Genomic DNA, 13,216 nt, shown 5'->3' on the forward strand with positions numbered 1-13,216 from the left:
CCTTTACCTTTACCTTTAAGTTGCAGGCTTGCTGTAACATTCAATTCATGGATTTCTACCTCTCCAGCCCCCTAAGCCTTCAGAGGCACCACAGCAGAGCCCACTGTGTACTAAAACCATTTGTCCCTGCTATGTATTCTAAAGGAAAGCCGAGGAAATAGGTGCCCCCACTCTAATGCCCAGGCTTCCCTCATGTTATGGTAGGTGAAAACCAGTGGGAGGGGGGGACTCAAGTTGTGTGACAATAGGAGCTGCTCTGGCAGGCAGGATATGCTGCCATCTTCCCCTTCCCCATGCTCTTGCCAGACTACACTGGAAGGTAGAAGAGGTCCTCAGCCATGTGGCTGAACCTCTGGAGAAATTGTCCTGACCTCCTCCTGCTTTCTCACAAGTGTGCATGTTTGTGTGCTTTTAAAGCTAGAACTGTACTTCCAGTTTAGCTCAGTCCTCCCCCATTGTGCAAAATAGCGCATTCTGCTGGTCAGCAAGAGAGACCAGACAAGTCATCCCAAACCATTTTTTTAATACAACCAAGTCATTTATTTTAGGCCTGCTATTTGCAAATAAGTGCACAATGGATTCCATTTAGAGTGTCCTAATGACATTGTCAAAGCCCATTTTGTACGTTCGTGGAATAACATTTCCAGCAAGCCTCTGTTAAGACATGAGAGTATGTGATTATATACACCCAATTTCCTGTTTAATAAACAAAAAGCAGCTGTTACAAAAGTGTGTGTTATCGTTGCGTTTCTGTGTAACTTAGCAAGAAGTGCAAAAATGTGTAAAGGTTAGGTTTCCTAGTGGAAAACAGTTACATTAAGCACAGGACAGAAAAGCAATATTTTAATAATGACGACTGTTTGCCCGTGGAGGATTATAGCATTTATAAAATGCATTTCAAGTGTTCATAGCACATCGTTGCAGTATCTCAAGCCTTATAATAGCCCTGTAAGGTATGCTAGCATTGCCATCCCTATAATGCAACAGAAGTGTGCAGAGACAGGGTATATTAGCCGAATATTGCCAGCAGCACCCATTCTTCTTCACCTCCTCCCCCCCAAAAAAACCATGTCTTGTAACCCTCCCCATGTATAGCCAGAAATACACACCATGCTGAAATTTGGTTGAAAAGTCATTCTGCTTCAAATGGATTTAAAGAAATGTGTACAGTGGTGCCCCGCAAAACGAATGCCTCGCAAGACGGAAAACCCGCTAGACGAAAGGGTTTTCCGTTTTTGAGTTGCTTCGCAAGACGATTTTCCCTATGGGCTTGCTTTGCAAGACGAAAACGTCTTGCGAGTGTTCCGATTTTTTTTCGCTTCCCCCCCTTTTTCTAAGCCGCTAAGCCGCTAATAGCCTTTAAGCCGCTAATCCTTTAATAGCCGCTAAGCCTTTAATAGCCGCTAAACCGCTAATAGCACTAATCCGCTAAGCCGCTAATAGGGTTGCTTCGCAAGACGAAAAAACCGCTAGACGAAGAGACTCGCGGAACGGATTAATTTCGTCTTGCGAGGCACCACTGTATTGTTTAATATAACTTCACCACCACGTTCCTCAGAATCCCTCCTTTTCTTGTCTTGCCTCATCAACGTCCGTTTGTTTTGCCAGATTTTGTATTCTTTTGCTATATTTACCTCATTTGGGCAAGGTTTCCTATTGCCCAATTACAGGAAGGCTTCTTTGCCCAACTGCTTAAGGCACAGGCGTCCTACACAACATGCACACCACAGCTGCCATCATCATCTTGGGATTTGTTTGTCATTATTTACCTAAGGGGTGTTTTGAGTAAGCTATCCCCAGTTCTGACCCTCATTGCCGGGACTGCAGTAGGCGTCATCGGTCAAAGCAGGCGTGTCTTCTCCAGAACACCCTCTGCTGAATACATAAATTGGACTACATGCCACTACGGTGGATGTTGAATGTTGTGGGTTAAAACCTCAATTGTATATGGACTGATGGACATTTCAAGGTTATATCCCTCCCAAAAAAGTGCTTTGTTCATACACTGCTAAAACTGGTAGCTGGTACTGTTGTCTGGTCAGTGACTTGACACTTGACAGCAGCAAATGTGGTGTTGTTGTTGTTTTGGGTGGGGATGCCTTCACCCTCTAGGAAAAGTAGTGTTGACTGTGGCCTAAAGACCTACAAACAGTCCCCAAGGGAGTTCATCCACCTAAGACTTACTGCAGGCATCCTTGCATTCCACTCTTCGGGTGGGATGTTTCATAAGTGCAAGAATTCAGCTTAATCTGGACATGATTTCCAACTTGGGCTGCAGAATCAATCGCCAGCTTGCAGAGCCATTATGCCACAAAGATTTCCTTGAACTGCAGACTTAATAAGCCCGGCACAAGGCAGCTTTTATGCAAAGCTTGAAAAGTTAGTCCTTGGTCTTTGGCCACGAATGAAGAATGCTTGGCCTTGTGCGTAGTCTGTCCTGCATGGCTGCACTTCTGGCAATAGTTCCACCCAGTATCATTGATGGCACGACTTGAGCACGACTCTGCCCTGAATGACCTCTTCCTACAGAAAGGCAACAGGGTGCAGAGATACAGAGCGACATCAGATCTTTGTATTAGTGTTCTCCAACAGATAATCCTGTGTGATGAGAACTTCTCCCTTCATAGGCAAGCAACTGAGCATTGAACTGCTTTAAATTTCAGCTTGTCCACAAGATAATTAAGTAACTAGAGGACAAAGCATGTCTTTCAAGGCCAAGCACATCTTTGGTGTTCTATCCTCAGTGGTTGGTTTCCCCCTCCCATGAGGTTCTGATTTGTACACCGTCCTTGAAGCTGGAAATTGAAGCCAAAGACTGACCACTCTGTATTCCTCATTCAAACCACCCACAGAATATACTAGCCTCGGTTTGTTTGAGAATGTTTATTATGTGCAGAGTTCTCTTGCTGAAGGTTGGTTGTTGTTTTTTAATACACCTCTTCTCTTCCGTTGAGGCAGATTTGGAAATCAAACCAGAAACTTCAGACTTTACTATGATGGAAAACACTTCGTTGGAGAGAAACGTTTTGAGTCTATCCACGACCTGGTGACAGATGGATTGATCACCCTTTATATTGAAACCAAGGCAGCAGAATACATTGCCAAGATGACCATAAATCCAATTTATGAACACATAGGATATACAACTTTAAGCAGAGAGCCAACAAACAAGAAGCATACAGTGGCTGTGAGAGATACACTTGATGGCAAAGAGTCTTCGGGAGACAATGACATAGTAGAAAAAAGGGTAAGTTACTCAATCACAATTTTATTCTTCCCACACTTTCCCAAATTTCCTAATCCGATTTGAAAAATAAGACATTGTCGTACAGGATAGTGGGTATGAAAGAAAGAGACAACACTGTAATTTTTAAAGAAATTAAAAAGTGTGCTTCATCCAGTGTATTAGGAACAGAGAAATTACAGGTCAAGTGTTTAAATGCAAATTACTCCCCCCCCCCCTCAATCTTTCAGTAACTTAAGTAAGGTATGCTTACTCAGTAAATATCAGTTATTTTAAAAAGATTCTTCCCCACTTTTTCACTGTGAAAGTCCAGGTGGATGGGGTATAAATAAATTATTATTATTATTATTATTATTATTATTATTATTATTATTATTATTATTATTTCATCAAGGGTGTAATGAAGGTTTAAGAACAAAGGGTATACTATTTGTTGTAATATAGTAAATGCTAACAGTCAAAAAATATTGTTTATAATGGAAGAAAAACCCCACTGATTTGTTTTTAAGAGATGCTTAGGTGGGGCATGGCCCAAAAAAGGTTGGGAACCACTGATCTGAAGCCACTAATATCCTGCTATACACCTGTATGTTGCTCACAACACAGAATCCAGCTTCATGGTAACAGGAAAATTAATGCAACACTCTAAATATTAAATACAGAAGAGGCTGTTTTGAGTTTTGTGAATTTTGAGTTGTTGTTTTAATAATAATAATAATAATAATAATAATAATAATAATAATAATAGTAAGCTGAATTCTTATTTGTTCCTGGGCTTTAGATATTTTGGCAATGTGGCCTTCAGTACAATTCTGATAAACTATATTTTTTTACTCTCCAGAAATATCATGACTATTTGCTGTGTATATATATACTTAAAATGTTACTGAAGAGCACTGTGTTTCCTGGTGCTCTAGAAGGATATTTCAAACTTTCCCCCCCTCATATTGAAATGATTATGATAACCAAAAACATGAAAAAGGCTATTCTAAATTTAAAAAACAGCCCAGGCTCTGAAATGGAACAGAAGATCGTTACAAATATACAAGACGTATTGTGCCTTCTAATTCTGTTGCTGCTATCATTCAAAAATAATAAATTCCATTAGTAACGCCTTTCTAAAGAATCCCCAGCAATGACACAGTTGGGTTTTGCCAAAGAAAGTACAGTATAAGCACTGTGGGGGTTGCAAGTGTGTATGTGTGTGTATTCTGGCCTATATGAATGGTAATTTGCAAGCCTATTCTTCTGGTAGTACATTCATTGCTGGTAGTATTTGACGATATATGGTCAAATAAAATAACATAATTTATTATACAGTCACAGACCCAGAACAATGTATGCTCAATTAGCCATATACCATTGTTGTAAGGTAATGACGGGGGGGGGGGGCAAATAGAAATCAAAAGGAAAATAATACTTAACACAAAACCACAGGAGAAAAGAGCAACACCGTGATTTAGCCTCTGATATACATTGGCGCTGTGGTCTTGCCGATCGGAAGACCAGCGGTTCGAATCCCCGTGACGGGGTGAGCTCCCGTTGCTCGGTTCCTGCTCCTGCCAACCTAGCAGTTCGAAAGCACATCAAAGTGCAAGTAGATAAATAGGTACTGCTCCGGCGGGCAGGTAAACGGCGTTTTCGTGTGCTGCTCTGGTTTGCCAGAAGCGGCTTAGTCATGCTGGCCACATGACCCGGAAGCTGTACGCTGGCTCCCTCAGCCAGTAAAGTGAGGTGAGCGCCGCAACCCCAGAGTCGGTCACGACTGGACTTAACAGTCAGGGGTCCCTTTACCTTTATACGTTGAACAGTTTGGGGATACATCAGCCATAGGTAACTTGTCAAACCTCCTTAGCAGCCAGTTATTTTCATCCTTGCAGTGAGTAACTAAGGAGAATATGTGAGAGTCTGCCCACACATTACATTGGCCCCCACATTGTCTCAGGATTATTGCAGGGCGGAAATGATCATCCGCAGAAACAGTTTCACCCGTATGGATCATGAGTCTAGGACATGACTGTCTCTTATTAATAGATCATGCAATTCCTTGCTGCACCCAGGAACTAGAGGTGAATTTGTGAACATTACTGAGGGACGTTGATCTAACTTTTGAAGGCAGTTGTGGACTTTGACTCCGTCTCATTGTCCTGTTGCTATTTATAAAAAGAACGATTGGGCAAAATCCTTCATTTCACCGTGTGATTTCTTGCCAATTTGAGGTATTGTTTCAAAGGAATAGCTATTGGCAAGGCTAGGTCATGTCATTGTAGGATGAAGATGATAGTTTAGCAACTCAATTTCACACAACGCTGAGAATGGATGCTTCTAAAGTGCTTTTACCTAGAGAGAGAAAAAAGGATATCTGTAGCTTAAAATGCTAAGTAGCTTTGTGAACTCACTAGAACAGCAGTGGCTCAACAGCAAAATCATTTTAACAAAGCACAAGTGTAATCTTTCACTGAATGACTTTAGCAAAATTTGTATCATTGTGGTTTGCAATTATTTTCCAGTAGACAAAGTGTTAAATTATTTGGGCAGAGATTTTAGTTAGTGATAGGTGAATGACCACTTTGAAACGCTTTGGCCAGTCTGCAGTTTTCATTTACAGTTTCTGAACAGCTAGTTTGGATAACTTGCATCCAATTAAATCTGTAACAAATGATGTTTGTAGTAGCAAAATACACCAAATTCCTTCAGAGCTGAATCAGCTACATGAACTGAAGAACTGCAAAATTAATACGTCAGATAAGATTTTTAACTTTCACATCCATGAGGATCAAGTTCATTCACATGCCTGTAGAGACAACAAAATATTATGGCTGGAGGTATGATGTTTTCACAGAAAGGGCTAATGTATTGCTTGCTGGACATCCACAAAATTATATGTGTGAGAATCAAGAATCGTATGAGTACATATATATTAGTAATGAGATGTATCACTGTGGCATTTCTGGGCTTTCTGAAAATTCACAAGGATTGTCTTAAATTTCCAGTTTTACTTAACAGCAGCTGGATTTCAAAAATCCATTTTGAATTAAAAGATTGATTTTTCCAGAATGGCTTTTGGCCAAGGTTGAATTGCTATGCAGATTCCTGTACAAACCACTAACTACTGCATCTGACTAGATGCAACTATTTTGTAGGCCCATAAACATCTCCCATTTCCCTTTCCCAGTGCAGCTAGGGAGCAGCACCCTGATTGAGAGTCTATAGTTCCCACAAAAAAGGGCACCCCATTTCACATTTACACATATATCAGTGTTCTTCCCGTGCTCTTTATTTTGTTGGAGTTCCTAAATCCACATGATATCTCTGGCTTATATTATTATTACTATTACTATTACTATTATTTATTAAATTTATATACCGCCCTATACCCGCAGGCCTGAGGGTGGCTACAACAGAAAATCACAATATAAAAATACAAAATACACAATAGAAATAGAAATAGAAACAACCCAATAAATTATAGTTCTGAACTGCTATAAAGTCATCTTACTTTGCATTCATTCCAAACTCTGTTCACACCTTGTAACCTAACTCCCAGGCAGGTCAGTTTTCTAGACCAACTTCAAGAGAGTTTGTAAACACAAGTTGAGAATGCAATTGAATATCAATGTCTCATCAGAAAATAAAGTACACATGAAGCAATTGATCACAGACATTTTACTAACAACAACAACAACAACAATTCAGTTTGTATAACACCCTTTATCAAAAGATCCCTGGGCAATGTGCAACATTAAGAAAACATTTTATGGAGCATCAGTAATAAAAACATAATAAAAAGCATAATAGACAGCATAATATGAAAAAAAATAATCATAACAACAGTGTAATAAGGTTTTGTGGCATTCAGGCAACACTTTGTCCTGGTTTATCTTGTCCACAGGCAATTCAGCTGTGTAGGATTAGACCATATATTCAAATATGAAGTGTAGCCCAGTGCTTTCTCCAGGAAAATTTTGTTCTGAATATACAGTATATGACTAGGTATTCAGTATTCTCATAGAAAACAACTTGAATCTTATATTGGTTGGGGTGTATTATTTGCCTGGGTAATATATAACTGCATAAATAATGTGCGTGATTTAGGTGTGGGTGATTTCTAAGTCTGCATGACTGTTTTTGGGTTTGTTTGGTCTTTTAAAAAAATCCTGCCGATGATCAAGGTAGCACTAATTTATGGAAGCTTTGTAACATTGTTCCATAGGTTTCTGTAGCAGAAAGTCACATAAGAATGGAAATTCATTAGTTTAAAACTACCTTTTCTGATTAAAATCTCTTTTTCATAATCATAGCTGTGAAAGGGTGACCTTTTCCTGTCAGGTAGTTTTTGTTCTGCTTTTTATTGGCGTTCTCTAGATTTAATTTTCCGGGATCCAGAAATCATTTTCTGCTAATGTGACCCTAAAGTGTAATTGAAAATAAATCAGGTTTTAAGAAATATAGGGGAAAGGGAAACTGACAAGTAGGAAATAAGCATGTCAAAATATAAACATGCTCTTTGCCACGGGAGGAAAGAAAAATATCAAAATGATTTATGTTAATACTTACAATTATTTATGATGTTTCAAGGATCTTGGAAGGTGCAGTCTTAATTATATAAGTGCAAAGTTGGTGGCTTGCTTATTTCTACTGGTAATTGAACTGGAAAATACTTTATTTTCCTAGACAGTCAATGCAGCTTCAGGGAACCAGTGAAATCAATGGAGTTATGTTACTTGTTCCTTGGGTCTACTTCTGAGTATAACTTACTTGGATACAACCCATTGCCTTACCACTGTAAACAAAGCCATGCCTTATTCTCCATGAGTGACTTTTTCAATCCCCTTGCCTTAGAAATAGATCCATAGGGACAGCTGCTTGATGGAAGTTTGTAGCACAAGTGGCATTTTTAAAATTTATTTTATGTGGAGATTATGATGACCCAGGAAGACAGACTTTTTTCATATCTATTCCACCACCACCTATTTTTTCTCAACCTCAGCCCGCCAGATGTTTTGAAACTACAATTCCCATCATCCCTGATCACTGGTCCTGCTAGCTAGGGATCATGGGAGTTGTAGGCCAAGAACATCTGGAGGTCCAAGGTTGAGGAAGCCTGCATAAATAGCTTGTCCTGGCAGCCATCCCCCCCCCCCCCCGTGACCAAATATTCCCCACTCAGGTGTGAAATAAAACCTCTTCACTAGGGCTACAAGATATAATAACTTCTTTAAAAATGAAATAAAGCATGCACTGATTAACAAGACAGTAGATTTAAAGAGAGAAAACTACTGCTTTAATGCAAGTAACCGTCAAAGCCACAGATAGCAAACGTTCTCTTAAAAAAATATTCCCCCAACTCTCATGCAGATGACTTTCTAAGAGGATTCTTGCCACAACACATCTGCATTGTCTCAGAGTTAACACCTAATACAAACTACCCTATGTCTGGAATTTCCTGGACATAACCAGGATTCATCCATTGAAAATAGCGTCCAGGTGGGATTTTCAAAAATCATTAAAAATATCTAGGAAAACCCAGGCATATGGCAACTTAGATCGGAAGTGTTGATATTTTGGTGAATTTCCTAAAATAAAATTTTAAAAAAGCTTTAAAACAAGCTCACCAATTTTTGTGTCTGGATTTTCACTTTTTGAAATATGGCAGCCCTATCTAAGATTTATTCAAACCCAAAATAACCACAGTACAAAATCTGTGCACCACACATGGAATGAGAGTGGCTCATGTACACTTAAAGTCACTGCTTTTGTTAAAGAATAATGGGGAAATAATGAATGGGAAAGACTTGGACTCCTACTTCCCAAGTATTTTGCCATGAACAGTTGAGATGTAAAAATGCCATTCTCAGCTGGTACAGGCCGTATGCTTTTGGCATTCAGTTATCACTTACTACGTACAATGCAAAGTAGCCTCGAGAATTGGATACAACATATAATGAGTTTCACAAACTTGAAAGGGCATTCCAATAATGGGGAAGGAAAAATTAAATGTTGCTAGTTTATTGTTCACCTGAATGCTTCCCCGTGTGTTAATCATGCCACCCCTTCCTTTATAAATATTGCTGTAGCATTAAATTCAAGAGCATGTTACATGCCATACCATGTTACATGCCATACAATGGACTTGGCAGGTACCTCTTGCAGTGAGCACAGAGGTATACAAATCAGGCCCAGTCAATTTCATTCATTATTATTTGTCATTTATTAAATTTGTATACTACTCTTCAGCTGTAAATCTTGCAGCAGTCCACAATATACAAGATTAAAAAAAACCCCACACAAAATGCGTAATAAAAACGAGAACAAAAACACTAAATTGCATTTGCCATTCTACTGCCCATTTGCCCAGTTTTGAGACAGTGATTAGGAGTTCCTGGCAATTCCTTTCTGTTTCAGCCTCCCTGAACGTTTTTGGTATCTTGAAGCCCTCACTGCTCATTTTAATTCTTGATCCATCAGTAGAGAGAGAAATGTCCTCTTATTCCTGCTCTCTAGTTCCTGTTTCTTAACCAGTTGCTGATTCACATGGGAACCTTTTCTCTTACTTACTCCATCCTTGCTAAGTTTCTGGTGAGCAGTGTACAGTGATACCTCGGGTACCACACTTCAGGTTACAGACTCCGCTTATCCAGAAATAGTACCTTGGGTTAAGAACTTTGCTTCAGGATGAGAACAGAAATCGTGCGGCGGTGGCAGCGGGAGGCCCCATTAGTTAAAGTGGTACCTCAGGTTAAGAACAGTTTCAGGTTAAGAACGGACTTTCAGAACAAATTAGGTTCTTAACACGAGGTACCACTGTATTCCACTCTCAGCCTGTAGCATCTTGACTTTCACACACAGAAATACCACATTCCACACCTGGGAAGAGGGACTCAGAAGGTGAGCTCCCTTTCCAAATTGTTGGACCCTTCCAGAACATGAAAACTAAAGAGAACTGCCTCCACAGCAAAGGATGGCTGCTTTGTCCAGTTTGCCAGGCCTATCAAAGCAACCTCCAGCACTCCATGCTAGTTTGATCATTCTAGTATAATTCTTACAATCAGTTGCCACAGTTCCATCAGTTCCTGGAAAAGGACGTTGGGGGCATCCAGCTCAACCACTGATCCCATTTCAGTACCATCACCCCAACTCATTTGGATGCAGTGGGGAATCATTACACAAGATGTAAGATGTTGGTGGAGAGGAAGGTGATGGTGACAGCCTTTTAAGAATAAAGGGGCTGAGCAATGTAGACTACAAGTGCAAAAGAAAAGGCATTTTGTGTTACCGTGAAATTGTTGTAAAAAGGTAAAGGGAGGTGCATGTGAGAATAAAGGTAAAGGGACCCCTTACCATTAGGTCCAGTCGTGACCGACTCTGGGGTTGCAGCGCTCATCTTGCTTTATTGGCTGAGGGAGCCGGCCTACAGCTTCCGGGTCATGTGGCCAGCATAACTAAGCCGCTTCTGGCGAACCAGAGCAGTGCACGGAAACACCATTTACCTTCCCGCCGGAGCGGTACCTATTTATCTACTTGCACTTTGACGTGCTTTCGAACTGCTAGGTTGGCAGGAGCAGGGACCGAGCAACGGGAGCTTACCCCGTCGTGGGGATTCGAACCGCCGACCTTCTGATTGGCATGTCCTAGGCTGTGGTTTAACCCACAGCGCCACCCGTGTCCCTGCATGTGAGAATAGTCATGAGCAGTAGGATTAGTGTTCATCTGTCTCAATCATCCATGTAATATGCAGCTTTCCTTCCTTTCCTGCTTGCACTACATTTCCAGGCATTAAAACTGAAGAGCAATCTCCTTAGTTTTTAAATGGCAGAGATGCCATTTTGCATTGATGCATGACTCATTCATTGCTCATTATCTTCCTGCTGATTTTTTTTTTCCTCTTGAGCCAGCAAGAAAGTCTCCTGTGGGAGGGGGGGATGAGTGAGCCTGAGCACCACGCTGCTTAAATTCTATTGCCAGCTCTTCGTTGGTTGCATGCCGTCTAAATCTAACCAGTCAGATTCATTGCTGCCGGCTAAAGCCCGCCCCCTCCTCCCTCTCCTTGCTAGACTGAGGTTAGCAGAGTGTCTGTTAACTGGAAACTGATTATATGCAGTATGTGAGCATCTTTTGATACAAAATGGTCATCAGTATGGTTGAATAGGGAAGAAAAGAGTCTAGAAAACTGCCTCTTCTGCATTCACTGCATAGGTTTCTAAATGGATGAAGACATTCTGGGATTTCTTTTGTTAACAGGGACTCTGCTTTTGTTTACATTCAGACCCATAAGTTTTCAGGCTTGAATTAGAAAGCTTTTTAAAAAAACAAAAGCCCTCAAGAGAGAAGAAACCACAGCCAAACCAGATTTTTCTTTTAAAGTAAAATAGTAACTGCATCAATGATGCCCTTCTTCAGCTCAGTTTAGGCTTCAGGATAATAAGGCTGCTTTCATTTTGCTTTTAACTCAAATTGAGATCGGTGCAAAGTTCTTGTTTTTATTTTATTTTTGGTGTTTGGGCTTTTTGGTTCTTGGTTTCGGTTTTTGCCTGCCAGTTCTTCCAAAATGCCATCCAAAGAGTCTTGGTCAGGGCAAAAAGCTAATAGATCTGCCGTTCACAACTCCAAACAGGAGAGCCGTCAAAGAGATTTATTGATGGCAGCCTTGGGAATGCGACTAGGCTTTCAAAAGTCATCGGTGACAATCTGGCAACCTCTTAAACTCTTTGCTTATTCGCAGCTGACATCACTTGTCAGAAGAGCAACTCTGAAAGAAAACGAACACATTCCAAAATATGAAAAGGTTCACAGTTTCAAGGTAAGAAGTTCACCTCTTTCATTATACCTATGCCTGGGCAGCTATTCCATACTTGTTTGGGGCAGTTGTTTGTTTGTTTGTATGTCTTTGTGTTCCATTCTGAAGCTAGGCAAAAAATCACCCTAGCAGTATCACTTCAGTAAAGTAACATATTGCATGTAGAATTAATTTGATTAATTCCTAATCTTAACCCAGTAGTTGGGCGTGTACGTACAAGTAAAAAAGTCTGGGGAAATATATTAGTTAAATTCTGGCTTTTAGTTCAGAGGTACATAAAGATTTTGTGTGAGAGAGACTTGATCTTTGATCAAAGGATTTACTGATCTTATCTCTGTGCATTGCTATTAAATAGTGTTAGATGCCAGAAGCACGCTTTTATTGCATCTGGGCAGAGCAGATGGTCTGCATTTTCCTGCTTCCTAGCTCATTTCTCTCCCCCCCCCCCCGACTCCTTCATTAATGAATTGACTGTGATGAAAAGAGCATGTTGTTACCATAGGGTTCTTAATGCTAGTAACTCTCAAAGACCCACACAGTTTCCTTACGTAGCTTCTGAATATTATTATTTTATTATTATTACTATTTTTTTAAAAAAACACACACCATACAATTGTCTTCTTCACTATTTCTTGGGAACCCTTTAAAATTATCTTATTTAGATGTGTACACTGAGCTAATGATGGTTGTAGATAGTTCATTACATCCCTCTGATTAAATGGGTGCTTTAATTAAGGCCTTGTAAACAGAATGAGCACTTACTCATTGTCTTATTCCAAGAGAACAGAAACTGGTAGACCTTATTAGGTTTTATGTTGGAAAAGAGGTTGCCATTAGGGGTCAGAATAAAAATTTGGCCCACACTCCTCCCGAAGTAAAATATCAGTATTCCTTGTTTTTGAAATCAGTCGGTGCTCAGGTGCTCTGATCCAGTGATCGGTTTTAGGTATGGACGCTCCATTGCATATACAAAGCTCACTCTTTGGGAATGCATTGCACACGTGTTCATCATGGATTGGAATACTTGTGTGCGCACACCTGAATATACACGGAGCTCTGGACTGGAGACACATATGAACCCTGCTATTGTGGTGCTTTATTGTAGTAAAGCCGAGCTGAAATCTGGAGAGCTAGTGGGGCATAATGGTTTCAGAGAAGGAGCTACAGATTGGCAA

General features: G+C 40.2%; 1 protein-coding gene across 4 annotated transcripts in view; it reads left to right on the forward strand.

The window, feature by feature from the left end:
• Window positions 1–13,216, forward strand: part of CHN1 (chimerin 1) — a 102,380-nt gene that overhangs the window by 59,018 nt on the left and 30,146 nt on the right. For all 4 annotated transcript variants that reach the window (XM_083469100.1, XM_083469102.1, XM_083469101.1 and 1 more), the window contains 2 exons: window positions 2,959–3,247; window positions 11,967–12,044. In XM_083469100.1, coding sequence (XP_083325226.1) covers window positions 2,959–3,247; window positions 11,967–12,044 — 367 coding nt within the window. The remainder of the gene's footprint in view (window positions 1–2,958; window positions 3,248–11,966; window positions 12,045–13,216) is intronic.

This window comes from Podarcis liolepis, assembly GCF_965112155.1.
Source record: "Podarcis liolepis genome assembly, chromosome: 1".
In the NCBI taxonomy this organism is placed as follows: Eukaryota; Metazoa; Chordata; class Lepidosauria; order Squamata; family Lacertidae; genus Podarcis; species Podarcis liolepis.